This window comes from Megachile rotundata, chromosome 11, assembly GCF_050947335.1.
Source record: "Megachile rotundata isolate GNS110a chromosome 11, iyMegRotu1, whole genome shotgun sequence".
NCBI classification, from domain to species: Eukaryota; Metazoa; Arthropoda; class Insecta; order Hymenoptera; family Megachilidae; genus Megachile; species Megachile rotundata.
Window position 1 is genome coordinate 13,263,030 of NC_134993.1, and position 27,486 is coordinate 13,290,515.

At 43.1% G+C, this 27,486-nt stretch overlaps 4 protein-coding genes across 45 annotated transcripts in view; 2 read left to right on the plus strand and 2 right to left on the minus strand.

Annotated features, from left to right (window-relative positions):
• The window catches only part of HDAC4 (histone deacetylase 4), a 28,009-nt gene extending 3,435 nt beyond the window's left edge, over nucleotides 1-24,574 (minus strand). Inside the window, exons 1-13 of one of the 23 annotated variants that reach the window (XM_076536850.1) lie at nucleotides 24,556-24,574; nucleotides 22,517-22,652; nucleotides 6,068-6,127; nucleotides 5,600-5,757; nucleotides 5,137-5,241; nucleotides 3,201-3,326; nucleotides 3,019-3,101; nucleotides 2,355-2,464; nucleotides 1,868-2,005; nucleotides 1,321-1,421; nucleotides 1,097-1,240; nucleotides 565-961; nucleotides 12-464 (exon numbers count right to left, since the gene is read on the minus strand). In XM_076536850.1, coding sequence (XP_076392965.1) covers nucleotides 12-464; nucleotides 565-961; nucleotides 1,097-1,240; nucleotides 1,321-1,421; nucleotides 1,868-2,005; nucleotides 2,355-2,464; nucleotides 3,019-3,101; nucleotides 3,201-3,326; nucleotides 5,137-5,241; nucleotides 5,600-5,757; nucleotides 6,068-6,127; nucleotides 22,517-22,559 — 1,918 coding nt within the window. In that variant the 5' untranslated portion in view covers nucleotides 22,560-22,652; nucleotides 24,556-24,574. Of the gene's footprint in view, nucleotides 1-11; nucleotides 465-564; nucleotides 962-1,096; nucleotides 1,241-1,320; nucleotides 1,422-1,867; nucleotides 2,006-2,354; nucleotides 2,465-3,018; nucleotides 3,102-3,200; nucleotides 3,327-5,136; nucleotides 5,242-5,599; nucleotides 5,758-6,067; nucleotides 6,128-8,947; nucleotides 9,090-9,910; nucleotides 9,985-10,131; nucleotides 10,268-16,532; nucleotides 16,555-22,516; nucleotides 22,653-24,006; nucleotides 24,148-24,555 lie in introns of those variants that run through there. The other 22 variants (XM_076536851.1, XM_076536849.1, XM_076536860.1 and 19 more) reach the window with 22 other exon arrangements.
• LOC143265341 (uncharacterized) lies at nucleotides 10,087-12,983 on the plus strand. Of its 17 annotated transcripts, XM_076536889.1 has the most exons (6): nucleotides 10,478-10,786; nucleotides 10,976-11,044; nucleotides 11,095-11,219; nucleotides 11,316-11,709; nucleotides 11,779-11,844; nucleotides 11,920-12,983. In XM_076536889.1, exons 4-6 carry the CDS (start codon nucleotides 11,605-11,607, stop codon nucleotides 12,187-12,189), a joined length of 441 nt encoding a protein of 146 aa, XP_076393004.1. In that variant the 5' UTR covers nucleotides 10,478-10,786; nucleotides 10,976-11,044; nucleotides 11,095-11,219; nucleotides 11,316-11,604; the 3' UTR covers nucleotides 12,190-12,983. The 17 variants fall into 17 exon arrangements, 9 of the variants coding, with proteins under 9 accessions (XP_076393007.1, XP_076393005.1, XP_076393004.1 ...); XM_076536892.1 differs by adding an exon at nucleotides 10,087-10,219 and having other exon boundaries at nucleotides 10,598-11,219; XM_076536890.1 differs by adding an exon at nucleotides 10,318-10,456 and having other exon boundaries at nucleotides 10,598-11,219.
• LOC105664392 (uncharacterized) lies at nucleotides 16,653-26,213 on the plus strand. Of its 3 annotated transcripts, XM_012299080.2 has the most exons (4): nucleotides 16,653-18,998; nucleotides 19,618-19,896; nucleotides 19,961-20,269; nucleotides 25,465-25,600. In XM_012299080.2, the coding sequence occupies exons 1-3, from the start codon at nucleotides 18,630-18,632 to the stop codon at nucleotides 20,246-20,248; spliced, it is 936 nt and encodes a 311-aa protein (XP_012154470.2). In that variant the 5' UTR covers nucleotides 16,653-18,629; the 3' UTR covers nucleotides 20,249-20,269; nucleotides 25,465-25,600. The 3 variants fall into 3 exon arrangements, with proteins under 3 accessions (XP_012154470.2, XP_012154457.2, XP_003699346.2); XM_012299067.2 differs by having other exon boundaries at nucleotides 18,282-18,998; nucleotides 19,618-20,269; nucleotides 25,465-25,717; XM_003699298.3 differs by lacking the exons at nucleotides 16,653-18,998; nucleotides 19,618-19,896; nucleotides 19,961-20,269 and adding an exon at nucleotides 25,382-25,408 and having other exon boundaries at nucleotides 25,465-26,213.
• Nucleotides 26,014-27,329, minus strand: LOC100876338 (transmembrane protein 222). 2 transcript variants are annotated; one of them, XR_001097610.2, is made up of 5 exons: nucleotides 27,054-27,329; nucleotides 26,757-26,967; nucleotides 26,569-26,699; nucleotides 26,341-26,511; nucleotides 26,014-26,280 (listed from the first exon to the last, which is right to left on the minus strand). XR_001097610.2 is itself a non-coding variant. In XM_003699225.3 (4 exons), the coding sequence occupies exons 1-4, from the start codon at nucleotides 27,182-27,184 to the stop codon at nucleotides 26,430-26,432; spliced, it is 555 nt and encodes a 184-aa protein (XP_003699273.1). In that variant the 5' UTR covers nucleotides 27,185-27,329; the 3' UTR covers nucleotides 26,014-26,429. The 2 variants fall into 2 exon arrangements, 1 of the variants encoding a protein (XP_003699273.1); XM_003699225.3 differs by having other exon boundaries at nucleotides 26,014-26,511.
• Between the last annotated feature and the right edge of the window lie 157 nt (nucleotides 27,330-27,486).

The window sequence follows — 27,486 nt, forward strand, 5'->3', positions numbered from 1 at the left end:
CGTTCTCCTACCCAGATGAACCAACGGGCTCGAGAGCGCTCTGGACAACGGTCTGGCACTGGCCTGACCGCTCCTGCTTCCACCGTAGGCCGCGGACGACTCGTTCGAGATTTGCAAAGTATGCCTCATCATCAGATCCCTCTGTTGCTGAAGAAATTGCTCCCGATCCCGTTGCTGTTTGGAAATCTCGCTCTCCTCGGACGAGTGATCTTTCTTCCCGCCAGTCAGATCGATCACCTCGGACTCTTCGGACTCGGGCGCCTCGTCCAACTGGTTGGTCTGACCACGGGAGCCGACCCGTGTCAACACCGTTTGACGGATCTGTTGTTTCAGGTAGTTGTGCGCTTGTTGTTGATCGTGGAGCTGTTTCTCGGCCAGGTACTCTTCGTAGTGGGTTTGCGGCGCTATCATGCCACCTTGCAGCATCGGATGACCCAGAGGTAGCGGCGCGGATTGGGTTCTACCTGTGGACAAGGAGGCAACGACAAACGGACGGTCGTACGAACGCCGGTGGAACGCTCGAAGGGTGGCGAGGAAAGATAGAGAGAGAGAGAGAGAACATACTACCTAAAGGCCGGTGACCAGCCTTTTGCAGTCTCGCGTGCGCTACCTGCGTGTCCGTGATGGGCGCGGCCGCCGCGGCTGCGGCCGCTGCTGCTGCGGCCGCTGCCGCAGCGGCAGCGTGATACACGGACGACGGGTGTTGCCTGTTCGAATGGTGTTCCATATTTTGCTGCATCTGTTTATGAACGTAGCCAGCGGTGCCGTTGCCACCACCACCGCTGCCACCGCTACCGCCACTGCTACCCCCACTCGACGGCGGTTCCCCTTCGATCACCGTCAACGACGGATAGAATGGCAAGGTGCCCGGCAACATTTGCCCCGTGAGCGGCATACCTAACCGCGCCGTAAACGCGGCTCGTACCTCTGCCTCCGAGACGGTCGCCAATTTCGTGCCGGTCTGCAAAGTGAAATATTTTGGTTAGGTTAAATTTTGTTGACGGTTAGGTTATATTTTGTTGATGGTTAGGTTAAATTTTGTTGACAGTTAGGTTAAGTTATCGTTGACGAAGTTAGTCTTTAGAGTGGAGCGTACCGTGCCGGATGATCCGGTCGGAACGTGAGGTCGACCCAGCGAGATGTTTGGCATGGACGGTGAACTGAACAACGACAGGTCCGAAAGACTACCCTGTTGACTGCTGCTGGACAGAGGACCGCCGTAGCCGGTGTTTTCGGTTTCCTGTGGGTGGAAGAGCAGATGAGTATCTCGAATGATTGGTAATTTTGTATGTGGAGGTGCAAGGGGGTAAAAGTACTCACCTCTTGAATGGCTGTCGCGTTGCCGGCCGCGGTAGGACTCGCTTGGGAATTGTTAACGGTCGGCGGTGAGTTAGGCCCAGACTCTGGATTGCTGCTAGAATCTGGAAAAGGTATCGTCAGCGTTGCGTCGATGAGCGTCGCCGCGGTTACCCGCGACGCATTCGCGGAGATCGAAATTCGAGCGAGCCTCTCCGTTTTCTCTCTCTCTCTTTCTCTCTCTTTCCCTCTGTCCCTGTTCCTCTCCCTGTACGTTTCTACATCGGAGAATGAGAACGAGAGAACAGCGGAGACGGGTCGAAGCGGAGCGCGCGTACGCGCTCGGCGAACTGTATCGTTTTTAAATTGTTACTGTGATCGGTAATCGGTTCTCGTCGTCAGTCATGCTGTTACTTGGACACTTGCAAAAAAGGCAAAAAAATCAACGGTCGATTAATCGAAAAAACACGGATGCAACGAAACCGTTCGACTAATGCTCACGCACAGGAAGAGTCGAGAAAGATCGACGAGATCGAACGAAAGTCCGACCGAGCTCGATCGAAGGACGTACTTGCTAGCAGTGACCTCCGCTTGAGGTGCGACAGCAGACGGTCCTTCCGGCGTGCCATCAGGGGTGAGTTTCTCGAGGCGGCCATGTTCCTCTCCACGCGTTGCTTTAATCGCACCTTCAGCAGGTTCGGCTCCGAGGCTGGCCAATTTTAGCCAGGGTTAGTGGTTGGTCGTCCACGTATGGGGCCGGAGAAACGGTGGCAAAAACAAGGGAGGGAGCAGGAAAGGCAAAAAATCGCAGGGAGAGGAAGTGGAAGTAGGAGTGGATCGCAAAGGCAACACGTAATGGGGAACAGGGAACGCGTTTGGCGTTGTACAGGCAAAATGATTGGATCGCAAAAAACCATGCTTTAGTAGGCATTCTACTATCGTACATAGGCACACATAGAAAGAGAGACTACCTTTCACCAAGTATGCGTATCACTCGACACCACGGGGGATATTATTATATCTTAGGACGTATTGCTCACGTTCGAGAGTATATGTACCTGTTTTCCGGAGGGGAAAGTCGTCCGCGAACTTCTCTTGGAGCATCTGCGGCATGCGGTAGGGGTGCGAGGAGTTCACGGTGCCTGCCGATTCTGACTGTGGCTGCAACCTGATTGGATAATATTTCACAAGATAATTTTAATACTATCTCAATTTTAAAATACTCTTTAGATAAAATAGTATGAACTACTTCAAGAATGAGATATTTTCATTGGAACCATCTGAGCTACATAACAAGTAGCTCACCTTACAAGTATTGTTCAAGTTATTCTTATGGAATACACGTTTGAATCTCCTGTTCAAAATGAAGAACACGAGAGAAATTGATCATGAGGACACAAGAGCTAACATGAGGACACAAGTAAAAGAAAGAAGCAAAATTTTAAGGGTTGTCGTCCACATAATAACAGCTAGCTAACTCTCGTGTCATTAACAGTCCTTAACAGCCTGTTAAAGTTTTTAACAGTCTGTCATTAACAATCAACATATAATAACAGCTTGTCTGTCTAGCTGGCAATGCTAGCTTGTCTAAGCTGACAATCAAACAATTGTGGTCCGCATTATTAAGAAAATATTAAGCTTGATTCCCTGTGCCCTTAATTCAACGACAACCTCGAAGCAAAGGACGTTCAAAGAAGCTCCAAACGTGAATTCGACTCTCACCAGCTTCTGTAACCAGGTGTACCAGGAACCGCTCCGTTCGCGGCGGCAGCAGCCTCCCTCTGCTTCTTGTTCACAAGGAAGCTCTGAAATTGTAAACTCTCTTATCAAAAGCTCAGATCACCTATTAAAGTATGTGGTTCAACGCTCTTCGACACTGTAATTGTTCGTTTCTAGTGTTGTACCTGAAGCCGTTGCTTGACCTCCGTCGAGGCGATCGCGCTGTGATCGTGCTTATCCTTTTTCCTGAGCGCCTCCAGCCTCTCCTTCTCCCTCCGTTGCTCCTCCAGCTGCTTCTGCTGCTCCCATAGCTATGACAGAACATCAAGGATCAGTTACCAAGAATTTTATAGTCAGGGATTATGTTTCTAGTTGGAGAGGGTTAATGTGGAAGGAATGGACAAGGGATTGACTTTGAAAGAATGGACAAGGGATTCACTTTGAAAGAATGGACTCTGGGGATACCAAGGAGCAGAGGAGGATTCATAAATAGATTATGGAGAGCATGGAGAGTGGGGGGATTTAGAGAGTTTATATAATAGATTTGGCAACTGGGACTTTGCAAGGAGGATTTTGGAGGATTGGGTAATTCTAGTAAGGAGTTTTGGGGATTTGGTAATCCTAGTAAGGACTTTTGGAGTATTTTGTGATCCTAGTAAGGACTTTTCATGCATTTGGAGATCTCAGTAAGGACTTTTGGAGGATTTGGTAATCCAAGTAAGGACTTTTGGTGCATTCGGTGATCCCAGTAAGGAGTTTTGGAGGATTTAGTAATCCCCGTAAGGACTTTTGATGCATTTGGTGATCCCAATAAGGACTTTTGGTGCATTCGGTGATCCCAGTAAGGACTGTTGGGGGATTTAGTAATCCCCGTAAGGACTTTTGATGCATTTGGTGATCCCAATAAGGACTTTTGGTGCATTTGGTGATCCCAGTAAGGACTGTTGGGGGATTTGATAATCTCAGTAAAAACTTTTAAAGGATTTAGCAATCCCAGTAAAGACTGTTGGGGGATTTAGTAATCCCAGTAAGTACTTCTGGAGGATTTGGTAATCCCAATAAAGACTTTTGGTGGATTTGCTATTCCCAGAAGTCTGAAAAGTATTTGATAAGGGATACCTCAGTACTCCTAGTCCAATTTAATTCCCAAAGGGTTTTAGAAGAACAACCAAACATGTATCGCCCACTTACTCCTTCTGCATCTTACTTTACTAGATCTTACACTTTCAGATCTCCCTAAGCTTGTGACCATCCCTGAAGAGGATGATTCTGGAGGATCTTATAATCTCAGAAGTTTGATAAGTATTTGAAAACCAAGAGGTACTTCAAGGGTACACCTTGTCCCAAACTTAATTTTTGAAAGAGTACCCTTAGTTTTAGAAGAATAACCAAATGTGTATCTCCCACTTACTCCTCCTGCATCTTACTTTACTAGATTTTATACTTTCAGATATCTCTAAGCTTATGACCATCCCTGAAGAGGATGATTCTGGAGGATCTTGTAATCCCAGAAGTTTGATAAGTATTTGAAAACCAAGAGGTACTTCAAGGGTACGCCTGGTCCCAAACTTAATTTTTGAAAGCGTAACCTTAGTTTTGGATCTTACTACACTACATCTTACACTTTCAGATCTCCCTAAACTTGTGACCATCCCTGAGGACAGTGTTGATGAAGACTTGATCTGGTTATCCTAGAAGTTTGAGGAGTATTTGAAAACCAAGAGATACTTCAGGGGTACACCTGCTCCCAAACTTAATTCTTGAGAGAGTAACCAAACATGGATCTCCCTCTTACACCTTCTGCATCTTACTTTCGGATATCCCTAAACTTGCGATCATCCCTGAGTATAGGGTTGATGAAGACTTCACAAAGAAATCGGAGCCTCAACCCTCGACGACATCGTAAGACTCAAATCCTCCTCCAGAAGTAACGGTTATTCTCTGTCGTCTCTCGTTCATATCGTCGCGGGCTTGCGAGAGGAATATTCCGCTGGACTTTTGACTCGAGGAAGACAATGGGAGAAGGCGTGTAGGATATAATCTCGAATAGAAGGAGAAGATGAGAGCACGTAGTAGATGAGGATGTAGTAGAAGATGGAAGCAGTGGAAAGGGAAGTTTACCTTCAGCTGATGCATCTGTTGCTCGTGCAACTCTGCCAGTTGTCGTTCCTGCGCCTGGTACTGCTGTCGCAGTATCTGCTGCTGTAGCTGATGATGCTGCTGCAGCTGAAATCAGAAAATGTGCACGTGGTTCAGCGTTCGAAACGGTTGGTTTTCGCGAATCGCGTGACCCAGACGGTACACGCGAGTACGCACGCGTTCTCGCTCGAGTTTAAAAATAACGCGCGACCGACGTCGAAGCCAGCGAGCGGTTTGAGAGCGCGACGCGCGGGAAAACGGCATCCTCGGCTATTTATAGAGAGAAAAATATGTCGGTTAGAGGACCGCGAGGCGGAAACTCCCGCGTCTTGGGGCCGAGGATCGAGCGACTGAACGACGAGGACGACGACGAACTGGAGCGTGCACCGAGAGAGGAGAAATTAGAGAAAGAGAGAGAGATAGAGAAAGAGAGGAGATACGTTACCTCGAGTATTTTTTGTTGGAGCGCGTGACCGTGCAGGGCGGTTGGGTCGGAGGCGGTGTGGTACGCGCTGGACGTCAAGGTGGTCGCAGCACCGCCAACTCCGCCGACCAGCTCTCTCGGCCTAGACATCGGTGAGCCCGGCGTGTCCCTGGCCATTTCTGCGCACACACGACCGCTCGTGTTTCAAACAGGAAGAAAAAGAAGAAGAAGAGGAGGAAGAGAAGGAGGAAGAAGAAGAAGACTTTCTTCTTCCTCTTCCTCTTTCGCTTCCCGTTTCTCTACCTCTCGGTCGATCACGGGGGAGGAAGGGGGTCAGAGATCGGCAAGGCCGACTGAAGACGCCGAACAGTCGTGCTTGATCGTTAAACGGTAGGAAAAGCTCGAGGCTCGATAGCGTTATTTTTAGACGCGTCATGCGCGGCAACCACCGTACGAGTCTTTTCGGCCGGTTTCGCGGGGGAAGCTTACCTTTCTGCGGCAGATGGGTAAACGCGGACGCGATTTCGACGCTTCCGTAACCCACGTCTTCTGGAACAGACACAAAGCATCCTTTTAACGCGCCGCGATTTTTCCGAGGAGAGGGGGAAGGAAACGGGAAGGTGAGAGAGCGCGAGCGAACTGAGAGAAGGCGAGCGAGGGGTCACTGCACGCTGCATTCCGACGAGTCAAGTCCAAGGTTAATCGCGGAGGAGGGCCGCTCGCTCTGCTCTCGCTTCCTTCTTCTCCCGTTTGGCGCGGACGAGCGACGTTCCTGAGAACGGGAACCCTTCGAGTTTCTTAAGAGTCGAGAAACGGACTATACGATTGATGAATATACTTGGTGACCAAACGATATAGATAAATTTTGCTGGAGCCATTGGGCATCTTTAGGGACTGGCATGTGCAGTGTCGTAAAATAAAAAATATCGGCCATGTTCATTTTTTGGGGCTTCACTCAACAGGAGTGATGTTAAACAGAATATTAACAGAAAATTACTTTTTGTAATTTGTTCAAAATATTCTATTATTAATATTAAAAATTAAATAATATATTAAATATTAATATTAATGTTAAGAACTGAAGTTTGTTCTTTAGGTTTGTCTTTAACAGGACTGACATTAAACAGAACATTAACATGACATTACTTTTTGTAATTTATCCAAAATATTGTATTATTAATGTTAAAAATTAAATAATATATTAAATATCACTATTAAATATTAATATTAATGTTAAGAACTCAAGTTTGTTCTTTAGGTTTGTCCTTAACAGGACTGACATTAAACAGAACATCTACAGAACATTAATTTTTGTAATTTATCTAAAATATTCTATTATTAATATTATTATTAATATTAACTATTAAATAATGTATTAAATATCAATATTATTAATATTATAGTATTTATAATATTATAAATACTCTGTGTTAAATATTCTATAGTTCGGACGTGAACAAAGAATTCTACTGTCGATATCGAACTTGGTACATGCTTTTCGTTTTAATAGCAGCGTTACAGTCAGGACTACTTCCCGCCAGAATTCAAACTTGAGCGCGCGAAAACGGGTAAGGGTGCATTTACAACGCGCGAACTGTTCCCGCCGTATTAACTTACGTTTATCAGTTTACATTTATCAGGGCTTGTACTTATGGTTACAAGTTAAGAGTCTTAGTTTATAAATTTAGAACCTTGCATAAATTTCCCTAGCTTTGTCCCTAGATCTCCAAAGACATCTGCACGTTTGTATATTTTTCTTGGGTCTTCAAATTCGTAACACATTGAGTAACACATCAGTCAACGCTAACTTTCAGTATAAAATACAATACAAAATTAAAGAATCTACATTATTTGTAATTACCTAAAATTCCTTTGTAAAATTAATTTTTATTTGTTACATGTTTGTATTAATCAATTGTATTAATGTACTTAAATATTTCTTTCTAAAAAATGTTAATAGACTTCATTTTATTCTGTCATATTAATAAACTTCATTGTACTGTATCATATTAATAGACTTCATTGTATTTTATCATACTAATAAACTTCATTGTATTGTATCATATTAATAGACTTCATTTTATTGTGCCATATTAACAGACTACATTTTATTTTATCATACTAATAAATTTCATTGTATTGTATCATATTAATAGACTTCATATTATTGTGCCATATTAACAGACTTCATTTTATTTTATCATACTAATAAACTTCATTGCATTGTATCATATTAATAGACTTCATTTTATTGTGCCATATTAACAGACTTCATTTTATTTTATCATACTAATAAACTTCATTGTATTGTATCATATTAATAGACTTCATATTATTGTGCCATATTAACAGACTTCATTTTATTTTATCATACTAATAAACTTCATTGTATTGTATCATATTAATAGACTTCATTTTATTGTGCCATATTAACAGACTTCATTTTATTTTATCATACTAATAAACTTCATTTTATGTTATCATACTAATAGATTTCATTTTATGTTATCATACTAATAAACTTCATTTTATGTTATCATACTAATAGACTTCATTTTATGTTATCATACTAATAGACTTCATTTTACGTTATCATACTAATAAACTTCATTGTATTGTATCATATTAATAGATTTCATGTTAGTGCGCCATATTAAAAGACTTCATTTCATTGCGTCATACAAATAGACATCATCTAATGTCACTCAACGTGTTACTACAAAAAAATATTGAAACAGTGAAAATTCGCATATTAGCAATATACCAAGGAAAATTTGCGGTAGACTGTACGTCGCGTAGGTCAGTGGAGGCAGAGAGAGACCGTAGAGAGAGAGAAGGAAAAAGGTCAGCGCGTTCGTTCGAAAGTGAAAATATCGGAGCGAAAAGGCCGCGATTCGCCGCGAACAGGTCGAAACGAGAGGAGAAACGCGCGAGCGAAGCAAGTTTTTACGCGCGTTCCTTCTGGCTGGTGGCCGAGTAGCTAAGATTAGTCGAACGCTCTCTATATATAGCATGACATTTATACACGCGCCTACTAAACGCGAGAACTTACATCCCCTCGTACGCCCCCGAGCATCTCGTTTTCAACGCGCGCTTTTATCACTGACGCTTCTTCGAGTACGCGATTTTCCCGAACGCGCGATTCCGAACACGTCCCGATTTCCGCCTCGCGAACCCCGTCTTTTCGAGAAAGGAAATCGTCGAACGGAAGAAACCGCGTGGGTGGCACATCTCGATAGAGAACAACGACCCCGACGCCGAATCGCACTCTGTTGAAAAACTGCATAACCTCTAAACACGACACTTCCGCTTTCTGACTAAACCAAAATTACACTCATTTAATTACACTCACTCATTTATACAGTTTACCTGTTTATAAACAGCCTCAAGTACACATAACCTATTCATGAAACGTTAGTTTATTATTCTTGTCAGTAGCTGAATTTACATCCACAGTAAATTCTGTATATTCAGAAATTATATTCCACACTAATTTTAAACAGTTCTAAGAAGGCAATTTTCCGACAACTGTACCGGTCACACACCACTTCCGGCTCATTTCCGGTGAAGTTTAAAATTTCATGTTCACAAGTTTAAACGACGAAAAGCTCGGCCGGGGCGACGACGGTCTTCGTCCGCGTTCTAAATTGATCCCGTGACTTGGTCTAAGTGGCGCGAATGATTCCAGTGACGTCAGCCACGTTTCGGTTTCACCGTCGCCTTGCCTCGTATCGTCGCATCTTGCCGTGTCTCTTCGCAATTTACGAGTCGCGAATTACGGGAAATAGCAACTGCGTCGCGAATTGTCTGTGAAGGGCGACAGCCCGTTTCCAGTTCACCGAACGATAAACGCGACTTCCGCTGATGCGTTTACATCGAGCGTTGCATCCCCACTTCCGAATTCAACATTCTTTCACACTTGAATTTCGTCGGGTAAGGGTAGTCTTTATGTAGGTTTCTCTGTTTGGCCACCGTAATGGCGCTGCGACACAAAAGTCATCTTTAAAGAAATTCGTGACAGATAACGAAAGTATTAAAAATAATTGATTATAGATACTTGTCACTTACGCAGCGCCCGTGGTCACTTTATGAAACACCCTTTTCAATAAGATCTACCCCCACTCCTGAAGATTCGGATGATCGAGGGCGCTTATTCGTTCGGTGGAAACGCGCTGACCGTCGCAACCTTTCGCACTGACAAAGTTCATTGGCCGATTCGAGACGAAATCGTTTAGGAACTTGTCAAAAAAACCGGTCTTCTGCGACGGAACCGAACGACCGATTCCGGAACTGTACGACAGATTCCGAACGAAATCAGAAAACATTGCTCACCATTGTAACGACGATCTGGACACGGGTGAACGACACGGAGTGAGGTGACGCGACGCGTCGCGTCGGTCGCTAGTTCCCGTAACGAACTGTCGCTGGTTACGAACGAGCACAACAGGTGGTCCGGTGCGCGTTGGAAACGGTATGTCGATCTGGACGATCGAATAGAGTTGACAGGCGCGAAAAAGGCAAGACGAGGATCGGGAAAAGGCGTGGAGATTTACCTCGCGATTGCGAATCTCGTTGCGAGCGTCCTACTCGATCGAGCAACGAAAACGGCGAGAACGAAGCGTCGAGCGGAGACGCGACGAGGTAAGAAACTCGCGTCGTCGCGGCGCGCATCGCGCGACGTCCGTTTTCCGATTAAACTCGATTCAAGGAAGTGCAGGGCTGTCGAACACGCCGCGAACGCCCAAAGGAAACTGTACAAGGTGCCTCGGTTCTTTCGAGATTCCCTCTCCTCCGGCGTTATTTCGCGAGTACGCGGCGATCGACGCCAGCGCCGTGCCTCGTCAGGATCGCGAATCTTCGCTATTTATAGCACACCCGGTATCGTACCCGTCTCTTTCTATCTATTTATCTATCCATCTATTCCTGCGTCTTTGTCTATTATTCTTCTGTTTTCTTCCGATTGCCACCCACCGATTGCGTACTAGAGAAACCTGACCAAAATTTTGAAACCGATTTCAGCGGAGACTGTAATATAGCCAAGGAAAACTATAATTGTCTTGAACAATTGTACGGTTAGATAAAACGAATGAAGAAGTTTATAGTGAAGTTGATCAATAAAGACTCTTGAGGATTTCTGCTAAAATACTTTCGGCCGCCATATTGTTTACGGACATGAAGTCTAGACATGTCTTTCGGAATTAAAGATTCGTAAGTAGATGTGAACAATGCTTTTCCATTACGTTTATTTAATTCTATCCATTTTATTTTACACAATAGTTTAGTGTTAAGGTAAGATTATGGTCACATAAATGTCACCATTTTCAACAGACTTTCATCTGCAATTGATCGATAAACTTGCACTGTTTTATTTTTTGTACGACACGGTTTATATTTCAGGCGCTCAAGAATTATTTATCGTTCATTGTTTTAACGATGGGAACCATTATTGTATATTAGAACGTTAAGGTAAAAATAATCTCTTAAAATAAAAAAATAAATTCAACCTTCTTTTTTAGGAAAAGAGCAGTTGCATTTTTTAGACAAAATGGCTGCTATCGGTGCTGTAAAAATGTCACTTTATAAATACCTTAATGAATATAAAACCCAAAGTGTAGGTCTGATAAAAATAAGAAAAAAAAGTGTAAGTCCTATATTATAAATTTATCAAAATTATGTTTGTGTGAAGAAGGATGAAATTTAATTTACTCAATGTATAATGCAATTTTTGTATTCACAGGGGCAACATAACCACAGTAAACAATAGAAGAATGCTGTTATTAATAAGTTTGCAGTGTTCAAAAATGTTTTGACCATCAAAATTATGTTTGAGTGAGAAAGGATGAAATTTAATTTACTCAATGTATAATGCAAATTCTAATGCAATTTTTTTATTCACAGGGACAACATAACCTGAGTAAACAATTGAAGAATGCTGTTATTAATAAGTTTGCAGTGTTCAAAAATGTTTTGACCATCAAAATTATGTTTGAGTGAGAAAGAATGAAATTGAATTCACTCAATGTATAATGCAAATTCTAATGCAATTTTTGTATTTACAGGGACAACATAACCTGAGTAAACAATTGAAGAATGCTGTTATTAATAAGTTTGCAGTGTTCAAAAATGTTTGTGTGAGAAAGAATGAAATTTAATTTACTCAATGTATAATGCAAATTCTAATGCAACTTTTGTATTCACAGGGACAACATAACCTGAGTAAACAATTGAAGAATGCAGTTATTAATAAATTTGCAGTGTTCAAAAATGTGTGTGTGAGAAAGAATGAAATTTAATTTACTCAATGTATAATGCAAATTCTAATGCAATTTTTGTATTCACAGGGAAAACATAACCAGAGTAAACAATTGAAGAATGCAGTTATTAATAAATTTGCACAGAAATATTTTTGTGGCTACAATATTTGGTGCAGAACATGTCTGGCACAAAATGTCGGGTACAGAGAAAACAGAAGAAACAAGGTTTTAGGTAAATTTCAGCGAATGTGGAGCACCGTGTCGGCGTCGCGACGCGTCACATCGAGCAGGTGGTTTCTGGCTAGCCGGCGCGACGCGTTGGATCGGTGGCCATTTCCAGAGGACCGCGAGCATTAATCGATCGATAGTTAGCCAGCTGGTTGGCGTCCCAGCGGCGTTTCCCCGAGTTTCTTCGATTCCATTCGAAAGAAGGATGGCCTCCGAGACGGCTAGTCACGAGAAAGCTTCCGAAAATAGGTGGCAAGGTCACCCCTTCTCGGCTCCCTCGATCGACCGAAAAGCCGATAGCGAACCGTGGACGATAAAGGGCTTTTCGAATGGTCGAAAACGTTCCCGCTCCCCCGGTGCGGTGTTTTGAATTTTTCTGAAAGATGGCGCGTGTTGGGTAGCACCGCCACTCCGTCCAGGGTCTCTCGTCACTTCCAACTATTTATAGACGACCGCTCGATATGATGTACCGGCGTTATTTTTAGCGGCTTACCTAGCTACGGCCCTTTCACCCCTTCGAAATAGCGCTCGGGTACACTCGGGGAACGTCGCGATCGATCGATCGATGCTCCGGAGTTCGATAAATCCCGCCGATTTTTCCCGCCTTCGAACGCGACGTTTATTTGCGTGCTCGATCACGTAACTACGTTTAATTACGTGTTGGCGCAATTATACCGTCAACTACCTTCCGCTCGAAATAGCCGAATCGATACGAGCCGAACGTCCGAAGGCTCGCGACGTTACCCCGATTCCCCGTCCAATTCGCTGGAACGAGAAAGCGGGAGATCATACACGTGTCCGAACCCGTGATATTCGACCTAGCTAAAATACTGCATACGGTGAACGGTGCATCTATACTTTTCAAAATAGAATGAAACCTTTTACTGTGCTAAATTATACAGGGTAATATATACAATTTTTTATCATTTTAGCAACCGTGGTTTATGCAAACAAATTTTTTTATACTGTTTTTTAACAAGTTTTAATTTTATCTCAATAAGGTTCTCCACTAAAGGAAATTTTTTTTTATTTAATCTTAATGTTAAATAGCAGATTATGATACTAAAAATAGGATAAATACAAAAATCTTTTTGTACTACTTTTTAATAAGTTTTAATCCTAAACTAATTTTATTAACTGAGTTTGTTAAATGACTTAAAAGATTGATGTTCTGTTTAAAAAAATTTTTTGTAGATTGTTAAGTTAATTTTATTAAAGAGAAAAAATTGTATGTAAATTTTTAAGTTAATTTTTTTAAAGAGAAAAAATTGTATGTAAATTTTTAAGTTAATTTTTTTAAAGAGAAAAAATTGTATGTAAATTTTTAAGTTAATTTTTTTGAAGAGAAAAAATTGTATGTAAATTTTTAAGTTAATTTTTTTGAAGAGAAAAAATTGTATGTAAATTGTTAAGTTAATTTTTTTAAAGAGAAAAAATTGTATGTAAATTTTTAAGTTAATTTTTTTAAAGAGAAAAAATTGTATGTAAATTTTTAAGTTAATTTTTTTAAAAAGAAAAAATTGTATATAAGTTTTTAAATACTTAGTAAATTAGAAAATTAATTTTGTAAAAAGATCTTGAAAGTGGTTCGTATAGCGAAAATATCGAGGCACGTACTTGAAAAAAAATATATTCTTAAGGTGCAGAAATATCGTCTCTGAAAATATCAATGCACACCCGATATTTCTCTCCTTGTTAGTATAAATAGTTCGTGTCTTGGTACCTCCCCCTAAAATATTGTCGTCATGCAATACTGTATTGTTCATCAACATCCCGGAATAGCCAGACTCTATTAAGGTGCCACGAAATCGGTTTAACATACGCAATTAATGTAACTGCTCAAATATTCCGTTTATTTGCATCGTCAAATAAACACGTATTCTACGATCCACGTGTGATGCTATTATAATTACACAACTGTACTTTGAACTCGACATATTTTAAGTGAAAATGAAAGTACTTTGCAAATACAAATTTTTGTATTTTAATATTTTTATTATTGCTTTGTGCTTTAAGAGAAAATTTACTTTGTTATTATTATTGCATTTTCATTGTTGTGAAATATTTTTAATATTAGTTAGAATTTTGCATCTTAATATATTTCTAAAATGTTTATGTATTTTGCAAATATTATTGCATTTCAATTTGCTGTGAAATATTTTTAATATTAGTTAGTACTTGAACCTTAACATATTTAAAATAAAATTTAAACATTCTGCAAATACATAAATAAAATAAATACAATGCATAATAAAATTTAAGTACTTTGCAAATAATATTGCATTTCAATAGCTGTGAAATATTTTAAATATTAGTTGTTACTTTAAACCTCAATATATTTAAAAAAAAATTAAAGCACTTTGTAAAAACTAATTATTGTATTTTTTGTTATAAAATAATTTAAGTGTTTGTACCTCAGATTGTAAGCTTTTACTGTCACTAAATTTTGTTTTATTTTATTTTAATTTATTATTGTATATTTTATTGTATTTTATTGTTGTATATTTTATTTGATTTTATTTTATTATTGTATATTTTATTGTATTTTATTGTTGTATATTTTATTTGATTTTATTTTATTATTGTATATTTTATTGTATTTTATTGTTGTATATTTTATTTGATTTTATTTTATTATTGTATATTTTATTGTATTTTATTGTTGTATATTTTATTTGATTTTATTTTATTATTGTATATTTTATTGTATTTTATTGTTGTATATTTTATTCTATTTTATTGTATATTTTAATTTATTTTATTATTACATACTGTATTTTATTTCATTATTAAATAATTGATATTATTACATAACGTAATTTCCCTATAAAGTACTTGAACTTAAAAGAAGTACACGATATAAGTTATTCTTAAAATAGCTCGGAATACATTTCCAATAAATAATAGCCAGTACAGCCTATCTGATACGCAGAAACAGATAGAGAAAGGGGGAGGGAAACCGCTTCGTAGGTGGTCTCTCGGTAATACGCCGTATGGCGCGTTAGGACGAAAATAGTGGCGGTCCCGTTCGAAAATACCGCCTGCTAAAAATACCAGCAAAAATAAACGTCTACGCGTGCAAAAACACGCGTTAATATTCGCGATGCGTTTTCCTAGCGCTGCGCAAAGAACGCGGAGGTCGACGTACATTTACGTCAACGCTTTGTCACTTCCTTCAAATTAAGCGTTCTATCAATCACATTATTAAATAATAAAACCTATTTCTGTTACATTAAATCGATCCATTAAACAGCGAATAAAAACGCTATTTAAATATTAATAAAAACCAGGCACGTGTCATGGATACAAAGTGTGTCGAAACTTTCGAGACGTTAAAATCTGCAAGTTCTTTAATTCGTCGCGGTATTTTCAAACGGCCGTAAAACGTGCGGCAAGTGGTGAGTCGCGTACGCGTTGGCGCCACCCTGACAGTTCACGGCGACGCATTCACTGACTCATCGGAAACGCGGCCGACGACCACTAACAGTGGCGACGCGAAAGAAGAAGAAGGAAAAAATAGAGAGAAGAAAAAGAAAGGATACGATGGAAATAGAAGGGGTTCGATAGGCTGACCTTTGCACGGAGTATCGGAACGCGTTATTGGGCTAGGTTATCGGTTCCACCCGTTCCTTTCGTCCCCCTTGGTACGGCTGCCACCGTTCGCGAAACTGGGTTATGTTTACTACCCCCTCCCTTCCCGCGAAGTTTAGCGCCACCTACGCGACCGAGCGTCCGTTGGCCAAGGGACGAAACCGTGGACACCGCGAAACCGAAAGAATCGCGAAAGAGCAGAACCGCCACGAAGAAACGCCGTTCGCGTAGCAACGGGCCGTCGCGATAAAAATAGAAATACCCGCGGCGATCGATCGGCGCGTTATTCGTTTTCGTCGCGTCGAACGGGCAAATTTTCGGTACCGACTCTCCGGGAAAACTGTTTCTTCGTTTTTCGACGCAACGCCGTTGCGTAACGCCGCGTTACACAATCTTTTACAATAAAGGCGTCGAATATATTTCCGCGACGTTATAAATAAACTACTCGGTTATGCTTGGCATTATGCATGCGCGCGTATTGGCGCTGTTACGTCGGACCCGCGGCCTACGTCCCGCTACCGGAAGCGATCTTGGTCGCGGTCGCGGTCTTGGTCGCGATCGACGGTCGTCGACGCTTGATCGATATCGAAAAACGCGGCTGAATTTACGAAACCGTCAAAGACGCCACGATAACGTCGTTACGGATGATAATTGTGTCCACCGGACCGATCTAATAATAGGTACGTACGTATCGATCCGCGTCACCGCCGCGCCGCAACCCATTATTCCCGTTCTCGGTCTCGGTCTCGCTCTCTCACTGTATTCACAAATACTCGATCAACGTATAAACTCTTTTTCGAGGAAAACACAGTCTCGGATGTCAAAGTAGATAATTTTTTCAGCTCAAGATTCAAACGGGTTCAACTGTTCCCGAGTTTTACCGAACATAATCGGAAGCGGCCGATTCGTCTCGGGCCGAGCTTGACCGAGGTTTACCGACGCGGGCCGAGCCGCGTTCGAAGCTCGCGCGTTTTTCGATCGCTGTTTAGCAAGAGTAACGAATCGAACTGGACTTCGAGGCGGAACGACGCGAGGTCGTTATCAAACGAAGCCGCTATTTATATCCGCGTTCCACGCGCTTCTACGACGATCTCTCGGATTAACCGAGTGCTTAATGCGCTATGTTTTTAGTGTTTCGGGACGAACGTCTCGGTAACGCAAGGTGAGAGAAAAAAAACAAAGAACGTCCGGTTTCGATCTTGTTGAAACGAGGTCGCGTGGAAAGAGGGGGGATCGCGTTTTGTCGCGTTGAAATCGATCGCGTTTTCGCTCGATACGTTCGATTCGACTCGATTCACGCCTACTCGCTCGTCAGAGAAGCGACGGGCTGGCAACGCGGTTGAGACGCGCGTCGAAACAACCGTGCGCGTAAAATAGCCTCTTAGAGTTTATTTTGATCGGCTCCATTTATTTTCGCTCGGTTTACCGTTTCCCAAGGATGTTTCCGAACGGTCTGGGGAGCGTGTCCGATAACGCGGAGCCGCGCTCTTCGTCGAGGTCACCGTCGCGTTCGATCTGGGAGATCGATGGCTCGCGACGGTGAAGGAAAGTTCGGTTTTGAGGTGCACGCGACGATGCCGGACGGGCAAACAAGAACGCGAAGGCCCGCGATGATCCATATATTCGAGATCTATTCGGAGCCGAGGTTTGGAACCGTGCCAAATCTATTTTTCCGAGCGAAGGCGGGATCGCGTATTGTACCCGTGCTAATTTCGTCGCGTCGTAACGCGCTCCATCGACGAGGTGTGGGTGGCTGCTCGGTTCGCTGGGTGAGTGGGTGGCTCGCTCGCGAGTTTTCCGATCTTCCGCGAGCTTTATACACACATTTCGAATTACCCGCCCGTATTACCTTTTAGATTTTTACGCTGATGATGACTCAAGAGCCATAATAACTCAAGGAGGAGTTTTAAGGAGGACCTCTAAGGAGGACCTCTAAGGAGGAGCTTTAAGGAGGACCTCTAAGGAGGAGATTTAAGGAGGACCTCTAAGGAGGAGCTTTAAGGAGGACCTCTAAGGAGGAGCTTTAAGGAGGACTTCTAAGGAGGACTTCTAAGGAGGAGCATTAAGGAGGACCTCTAAGGAGGACCTCTAAGGAGGAGATTTAAGGAGGACCTCTAAGGAGGACTTCTAAGGAGGAGCTTTAAGGAGGACCTCTAAGGAGGACTTCTAAGGAGGAGCTCTAAGGAGGAGCTCTAAGGAGGACCTCTAAGAAGGCGCTTTAAGGAGGACCTCTAAGAAGGAGCTTATGGAGGACCTCTAAGGAGGACCTCTAAGGAGGAGCTTTAAGGAGGACCTCTAAGGAGGAGCTTTAAGGAGGACCTCTAAGGAGGAGCTTTAAGGAGGACCTCTAAGGAGGAGATTTAAGGAGGACCTCTAAGGAGGACTTCTAAGGAGGAGCTAGCTTTAAGGAGGACCTCTAAGGAGGACTTCTAAGGAGGAGCTAGCTTTAAGGAGGACCTCTAAGGAGGACTTCTAAGGAGGAGCTCTAAGGAGGACCTCTAAGAAGGCGCTTTAAGGAGGACCTCTAAGAAGGCGCTTTAAGGAGGACCTCTAAGGAAGAGCTTTAAGGAGGACCTCTAAGGAAGAGCTTTAAGGAGGACCTCTAAGGAGGACTTCTAAGGAGGACCTCTAAGGAAGAGCTTTAAGGAGGACCTCTAAGGAGGACTTCTAAGGAGGACCTCTAAGAAGGCGCTTTAAGGAGGACCTCTAAGGAGGAGCTTAAAGGAGGACCTCTAAGGAGGAGCTTTAAGGGGGACCTCTAAGGAGGAGCTTTAAGAGGACATTATGACCTTGGACACTATCAGCAACTCTCATAAACAAGCTCTAACTGCAAGTTACTCCACCGAGAAAATTTGTCAATTTCAGCCCAGTCTTTCGATCAATCGATTATCGTGAATACGAAAGATCGAGCGGATCGCCTCATCAACGCGTCCCTCATTTGTCCAATCGCCGTTCATCGAGTGTCTGTCGAAAACGCAATGGATCCAAAGGTTAATCGCGTTCGTCAATCGTTGTTCTCAGGAGCGGGGCGTAGGTGGCAATCCATCCGCAGGAAAACCGCAAACCGAGTCGGCATCCTCGCCGGATTGGTAGCCGGCTGCGGGATCGTTCTCCATTACCTGGATCGATCGGTCGCAGCGTTCGAGCAAGACATCGAGATACCTCGGTTCCCGTGGGCTTTCAACAAGCCGTTCAAATCGTTCGACCACGCGACTCTCAGAAGAGGATGGGTCGTTTATCGAACAGTCTGTCACACGTGTCACAGTCTGCGCTATATTCGCTTCATGGACCTGGTGGAAACGACGCACACGAGGGAGGAGGCTAAAGCGATCGCCGCTGAATTCGAGGTCTTCTGCTTTCGACAACTTTATAAAGGATATTTCTGGACTTTAGTTCGATCACAACTGCGTAATACTGGATATCTTTGTTCAGATTGGGAATAAGTTCTTTGTAGTAGAAGCTGGGGTATAAGATCTACGTTATGTCTTACATGATGCAGCTAAAAGACACATGTATGTATGGACATTTGTGTGCTATTATGTGTATGGACATTTGTGTGCTGTTATGTGTATGAACATTTGTGAGCTATTATATGTATGGACATTTGTATGATATTATATGTATGGACATTTGTATGCTCTCATATGTATGGACATATGTATGCTATCATATGTATGGACATTTGTAGAGGAAAGCTGCAGTAGGACCTGTAGGGTCATTAGGATATTTAGGTCCAAGTTTATGAAACTCCTCCCAACTCATCTTAGGTCTTCCACTTTAAATTACAGAAAAAGACCCTTAGTCAGCTTTCATCCAGAAAGAGAATAATGTCATCCCTTAAGTATATTGTCATCTCTTAACGTCACCCCTTATTCATTGTACAATTTTATTTTTAAACCGAAATTCCCTGATGAGCTACCTATGAAGCCTAAACCGATGATTTCATAAAAGTAACCGACTATACAGGTGCAGGATGGTCCGGATGAAGTGGGTAACTACTACACCCGTCCCGCGAAACTGCTGGACTATATACCGTCTCCGTACCCGAACGAGGAGGCGGCGAGGGCCGCGAATTTCGGCGCGTACCCTCCGGACCTGACTCAGATGGTGCACGCTCGAAAATACGGGTTGGATTACTGCTTCTCTCTGCTGACTGGCTTCATGGATCCCCCTGCCGGCGTCGAACTGAACGAAGGTCAATACTTCAACATCTACTTTCCCGGTGGATTCACGACGATGCCGCAAGTACATAAGTTTCGAGCTGGTTCGAGCGTGGCAAAAACTTGCCTCTACGTTAGGTTTGTTTTAGCTGCTGTACAGCGGCATGGTGGAGTACGACGACGGCACGCCGGCGAGCGCGTCGCAAATGGCGAAGGACGTGGTGGAATTTTTGAAGTGGACCGCGGCCCAGGAGCTCGACGCGAGCAAGGAGATGTTGATCAAAGGGCTGGGTATCTTTCTGCTGATGACGGCGTCGGCGTTCCACGTGTACAGACGCTACTGGTCGACCATAAGAAGTCAGCGGATCGCTTACGTGCCGCTCACGAAATTCGCCTCGATGGGCCGGCGCTCGCAGGGGAAGGCCGACACGCGATAGCTGATTCCGAGTTAACGTTTTGTGAGTTGTTCCAGAGAATCGATCGGATCGGTACGGCACGGTCGGTAGCGCGGGCGCAACATGTGCCACCGATAATCGTTTCGCAACGCACGGCCTTGACGATGCCCGTATACTCGATCGGGCCGTCTAAAAATAGAAAGCTCGAGAAGCCGTGCAACGACGTTACGATGCGTCTCTTTTGCCGTCAGTCGTTGGCTCCGATCGACGACAAACTACGTATCGACGGGTGAACACGGTCGCTGATCCGCCGTTTTGCACCCACGGGTATCTCGTGCTTTCTAAGCTGGAGCTGCTATCGATTGTATCGAAACTTTATCGTTGATCTGATAGACTGACCTAACCTATCGAATTTAAATAAGATAACATTAAATTCAAATTATCTAACTTCACCTAACTTAAAACAAATCTGATCTAACCTAGTAGACTTGAATAATAAAGCTGGACCTAACCACACCTAACTCAAAGGCAATTTAACCTAACATTATAGGCATGAATAATAAACCTGGACCTAACCTAACCTAACTACAAATTAATATAATCTAACCGCATAGATTTGCATGATAAACATGGACCTAACCTTACCTAACTCAAAGTCAATTTCACCTAACCTGACGGATTCGAATCATTAAGTTCGACCTAACCTTGACTAACTCGAAATCAATGTAACTTAACCTAATAGATTTGCATAATAAATAGCACCTAACCTTACCTAACTCAAAGTCAACTCAACCTAATCTTATAAATTTGAATAATAAAATTAGACCTAACCTCACTAACTCAGAGTCAACTTAGCCTAACCTTAAAAATTTGAATAATAAGATTAGACCTAACCTCACCTAACTCAAAGCCAAATTAGCCTAACCTTATAAATTTGAATAATAAGATTGCACCTAACCTCACCTAACTCAAAGTCAATTCAACCTAACCTTATAGATTTGAATAATAAGATTAGACCTAACCTTACCTAACTCAAAGCCAAATTAGCCTAACATTACAAATTTGAATAATAAGATTAGACCTAACCTTACCTAACTGAAAGCCAAATTAGCCTAACCTTATAAATTTGAATAATAAGATCAGACCTAACCTTACCTAACTCAAAGTCAATGTAACCTAATCTTATAGATTTGAATAATAAGATCAGACCTAACCTTACCTAACTCAAAATTAATCTAACCTAATCTCATAGATTTGAATCATCAAATTCGACCTAACCTTGTCTAACTCAAAATTAATCTAACCTAACCTCATGGATTTGAACAATAAACCTAGATCTAACATCACCTAACTCAAAGTCAACTTAACCTGATCAATTTGAATCATCAAGCTTGACCTAACCTTGTCTAACTCAAAATCAATCTAACCTAATAGCTCTAAATAATAAAGCTGGACCTAGCCTCACCTAACTCAAAGTCAATCTAACCCAATCTATTAAATTTGAATAATCCAGCTCGACCTAACGTCACCTAACTTAATGAAATTGATCTACCTTGACCCACCCTATAATAATTCTTTAAAAAATAAAAATAAGCGTTACATTTTGCTGCAACCGCCATATTGTATCGATACCAATAATATCGATATATCAATGTCAATAAAATGAACATCGATAGCAGCACCGTTTTCTTCGTAACGGTCATTTTCGCTCGAGGAGTCGTTAAAGCCCGAGAGCGTTAATCGATACTCGAGAAGGTTAATTATCGATTTAATTGGCTTTGTATATCGCTCCGTCGACGTCTCACGGAATCGCGTGGAATTTGGTGGCAACGCGGCGTGCCACGGCGATGATCTATGCGCGCGTACGATTCGTCTCGATGCTGAATGGCAACGAGAGTGCGCGATCGCGTAGGAGAGGGAAGGGGTGGCACGGATCGAAAATATATACGAAACGATGAATGAAACCTCCGCGTTAAGGTTGAGAGCGCGCCAACGATTTCTCGATCCAACGAGCCACGTATGCCGAGACCCGTTTACTCTCCGAGGGTCGCGATCGATCGACATACGAAACCGGGGTGGACGCGGGAAAAAAACGCTGTCGATTTCGTGCATCGAAGAGAGAACGTCACGGTGGTTGTTTTCCGATTCCCACGCTGCTAGAATACCGTCAACCGCAAACTCCGGGTCGCCTCGATGACCTCGCCCGCTTTCCTGTCTGCTCGCTCGCTCCGTCTTGCACCCGCGTTTCGATGGGAACACAAGGAGAGGAGTTCGACCGATCAGAACACGCTAAGAACCCCGCGAACTTACCTTTGGTCGCGACGGCGCTGGCTCGCGCTTGCTCGCTGGACATTCTGTTTCCTCCAACATTCACCGTAACCTGCGCGTTTACCGTCAACGCCGCAACGTCGTAACCCTCTTCTTTGCTCGTCGCATGCGTTGTCTCCTGCAACGCGAATAACCTTTCGTACAACGATGGTACAAGCACGAATCTTACAATCCTACTTCGTTACTCGACAAGTGTCTTCGATATCACCCAAATTTTCGATAGAAAAATCGATACTCGATCATCGAGAGCAATGGCGGTCCGCGGTTCTCATCGATACTGTACTGACTGATTACTTTTGGTATACGGTCTGATCTTCCATAAATTTATTATAATAAATTTTGAAATTTATTTGGTAATCGATCTTGTATCGATTCGAGAGATCGCCATCGCATGACCCAGTTCCGACCTGTCCGTTCGTTGTCTCGCCGTATGAATCGTGCGCGACGCGTCGACTGATCGTGCGTGAAAAATAGACGCTTTCCTTGCGATCGTTTCTGCCACCAAATGTCATTTACCGGTTTCGCGCCGAAATTGAGAGGACTTCAACGACTGTTACGCCACTGTTTAAAAAATTTATGGGCTAATTGAGCTATTATTTCTAATGGCTGTTTACATCGACAACGGTCGTTTTCATGCTTCGACGTTCGAAATGTTTTTTGTGTACGTTAACGCGAAATTGATTCGTGTAATGACGGACCATTGTCCGCTGTGATCCAAACATCGCGGAAAGTGGTATTTGGACGCCATGTCACGATCGTGACGACGGTGGTCGATGATGCTAGTGGTATCGGTATCGAGTCGCGTGCGTCGCGTCGGTGTCGACGAATACGATGGTGGTGGTGATGACGGCAGTAGCGATAGCGGTAGCGGTAGCGGTAACGCATCGAAAGCGGTCGTCGTCGTTGATACGCTTCGATCTCCAGAAATGGAAGACGCGATTTCACGTAGCGTGGAATGGAATCGAATCATAGAGCGTTGTCTGGCTGGAAACGAGGCGAACGAGCGAGCGTCGCGCCTAAACACGTCCGTTTAAACTGGCGAACTTTAGATCGAGTTTGATCCGCGTGACACGTGGCAAAAATACGACGCGTAGATTCGTCCGTCGAGCGTTTCTCGGGAGAGAGGAACGCGGACGAGCGGAACGAAGGGAAGAACGAACGGGTAAGCACGAGGGATGGGAGGATGGGCGGCGGAGAGGTAGGGAGGAACGGAGAGAGGGTGGGAAGGAGGTAAGACAGAAACAGAGACGAGAAAAGCGCAAAAGAAAACGGAGAGGAAATTGAAAGAAGAAAGTACGAAGGGGCGGAAGGAGGAGTGGGAGTGATGGTAGTAGGGAGAGATAGATAAATAGATAGATAGAGAAGGAGAGAAAGGGAGATAGGAAGAGAGAACACTCTCGAGAGAAGAGGAACGCAAAGAGTTAACGAACAGGACCGCGGTACCGCGCAAATTTTCCAGCCTCGAGACTTACTGTTAACGCTGCCACACCTTCGCGAGCCACCAATGTTTCGAACGTTCTCCGACAGCACACGTAATTTCCCTTTTTCCACAAACACTCGAAAAACAACTGGACGCGTACAAAGTACAAACACACTGGTGCACACTGGCGAGCCACTCGCGATACGCCTTAGACGGAGCGTATATGCATGGTATGTACACACACGGGAAACATAAAAACAATGCGATCGCGCTGCTACCTCGACGCGGTTCGTCCAACTATAACGGCTCGTCCGATTATTGCCAGATGCACTTCGTTACCTTGGTAGCACGCATGCGTTTCGTGACACGAGGAACGCGTAAATTGGATTCCGCGAATCTGTTAGGCTGATTTTCACCGTTAGATCACCAATGCACCGCGCGTATCGATTGCTTCGAACGCTTTCGACGATCGCGCGTTAACGATTCATTCCCGTTCGTGCAATTTGACGATCGTCTTAGCTACGAGACTACGCGATCGACTATCTCTAACCTACAACTAGCGGATCGTCGCAGGCTTGCCAACTCCGACTGCCGTACGTACCTTCGACAACCGAGGCCGACGACGGGATTGCCGCGATGACGTTGCAGTTGTTCTTTTTCTCTTTCTTTCCCTTCTTTTCTCTCTTTCTCTCTCCTTCTCTCGCACTTGCGCACACTTCTCCACGTCCGCGCTTGCGCCTTACCTACCTCCGTGCTGCAGTGCTAACATCTAACGGATAGTACTAACAACCACTCGTCATTTATATTATTTATATTCTGTTCTATTCTGCTAACTTCAATAGGCATCCATTTCATATTACCCCACAGATACTTATATGTTAAAGATATATGGTGAACAAAATATATGTACAGGAATAGAGACATGATTTAATTTATTAATTTATGTGTCCATCTATTTTGAGGATTTATTAGATTTGAGAATTTGCGATTTGAAAGTTTGAATCACCAAGTGTGCGCGCGGTAAGAGCACGTTAACTGCGCATGCGCGTTGCTGTTGGTTACAAAGTATGCTCAAACCAATTATAACCGCCATGCGCAGAAGGAATAAAAACTCGTCATACGACGAATATAGTTTTTCGTTGAACAGAGTATAGAACCGTATCGCGTTCCATACAGCTTCGTTCGATCGTTTCTTCGTCGATCGCGATAGAACTCGTTTATCATCGCACCGTATTTTTTCCTTACGTGATCAACTCGGTATTTCTGCGCATCAGTGTACGTAGAAAACCAGTCGGGAACAGTCTGTCATGACTAATATTTAGAGAGGGACTTTTACTTAGGAACTTCGCCGAAATCTTCGTGAGTAATTTTTGCGTTTCTTCTCTGCTCCAGTGATTGTGATTACACGTTACTTTGATGTTGTCAAAACTGTGCAGTCGCAGATGTTTCTGCGGGTAACTTAACCTCTAATCGGACATTGTTCGATAAAGTGATAAGTTTTCATTTGCAGATAATGTCGTGGTTCTTTGGAAGGAAAAAGCATCAGAAAGACTCGCCTACAGATTCTGCGGAAGAGGAGCAATCGTCGGGCCAAGCGGATGACTACGTGCTTGTCAACGAATGGCCCAATCCGATGCCACCGAGTGTGACAGCCGGCTCCGGTAGTCTGTATCCGTCTGTTCCACCTGTTTCGGATTACGGTGGAAGCCTTACGGGTGACTCGAAAGATTTTAACCAAGGGGACCAACCACATTACCTAACCGGAGTCCCGTTTAAATTATGCAAACGTCTGGACAGTAATTTGAACAACGACTTTGAACTAGACAAACTCAGAATCAGCGAAATGTTGTCGTTCATAGAAAGAATAAGAAATCAGAACTACGATTACAGTTTCTCCGTCGAGGAAAGCGTCGTTGCGGAAATGAACAGCGGAGGCAACGATTGATTTTCTGTCCTTAACCTTTTCTTTTCCGACCGCGGTTCGCCTGATGAGGCATCTTTACTTTCTCGCCTACGAAAGTCGCGCTTTGTTCCAAGGTTTAAGGATGAACTCTGCGCATACTCGAGTACTCGATAAAACTCGAGTACAAGTTTATTTCTTAAAAGAAACGATACGACTCGATACGCCTGTATCGTAATATATAGCGAATAATGTTTCGATACGTTAAGTTTACTTTGTAAGTGTCACGACATTGTGTATTTGTAATGTGAGTGTTTAGAGCGTCGACACACGTTTGTAATAAAGTTCAAGTTACCAAATGGCTGGCTATTTTCATTCGATGGTTTCCCGCTTCGAAAGGCTGTCATCCGCTTAACAGCACGGCACCTGAACGGCATCAATATATTCAATTATCTATTTTACAAACGATAGTACGAGCATACTCACCTATATTAAAAATTCGACGACGATCCGATACCGTTCAGACACCGTGCTGTTAAGCAGCGGCTATTTATCAGGTAGCTGCAGTACTCAAATTACCGTACGAATAAACTAAATAAGGTTACAATCGCAACGAGAAGAAAGAATGGCACCCATGTTTTGAGAAATCCAAGAAAGCTAAAAGAAGATGCATTGATAAAAATAAAGAAGTCATACTTTAAATTCGAATCTTACCTCACGTATTTGCCGTGCACGAGCATAAGGAACGCTAGCTTTACCATGTTCCAGCTACTCGAATTATCATAGCACATCAGATTAAGCGATGTGGCAACGTGCGAGTGACAGTTGTCACAACATAGATTGTGCTACGAAAAAAACATCGTATTACAGGAAACCTAGGGAAACATTTCTATGGCACTAACCATTCTAGTTTTGTAAATCTCACTAGCTTCCGCAACGGCCGAGTCCCAGCCTCGAACACCGCCTTTGGCTTTAGCGTGGTTCAATTGCCAGTACTTCGTAGGTTTCCCAAACGCCATGTTATCTTCGGACACATGATAAGGACCAGCAAAATCTCGAATCACGCCGGTAGAAGTGGCGATGCCCATGTGACCGATGAACGGTAAAAAGTATCTTGTCACCGGAAACGAAATAATAGTTTAGGCTATTTGGTTAAACAGTAAACATTTCGTTCTGAACTTTGCACAGTGTTTACTCACGTCAATATCGGTAACGGTGTCCAGACTATGCAGAACGGAAACCTCTGTTTCTCCGGGTCGATGGTTAACTCCATGTTCGGCACGATGTCGGAAATCTCTTGTGTTTCGGTCAACAATTCGTCGTCCCTCATCGCTCGTTTTGAACAAATTTGACGGTACTATTTTTTTCGCGTAAGCGTCATTAGCGTCCTCTGCACGTTGCATCGTCACGTTTCGAGAGTACCATAGATCGAGCGCAGTTCGATTTAACGCCATAGACTAAGTACGATATAGAAGGCGCACTCGATGCGACATAATTTTTAACGTCTGTCGAATTTGTATCTTTCAAAACTAGAACAGTATTACTGCAAAGTGATCTATATTTTATAGGTTATATAATTATGCGTATTTTTTTATAATTCGAACACTTTGAATTGTACCTATTTCGCCAACG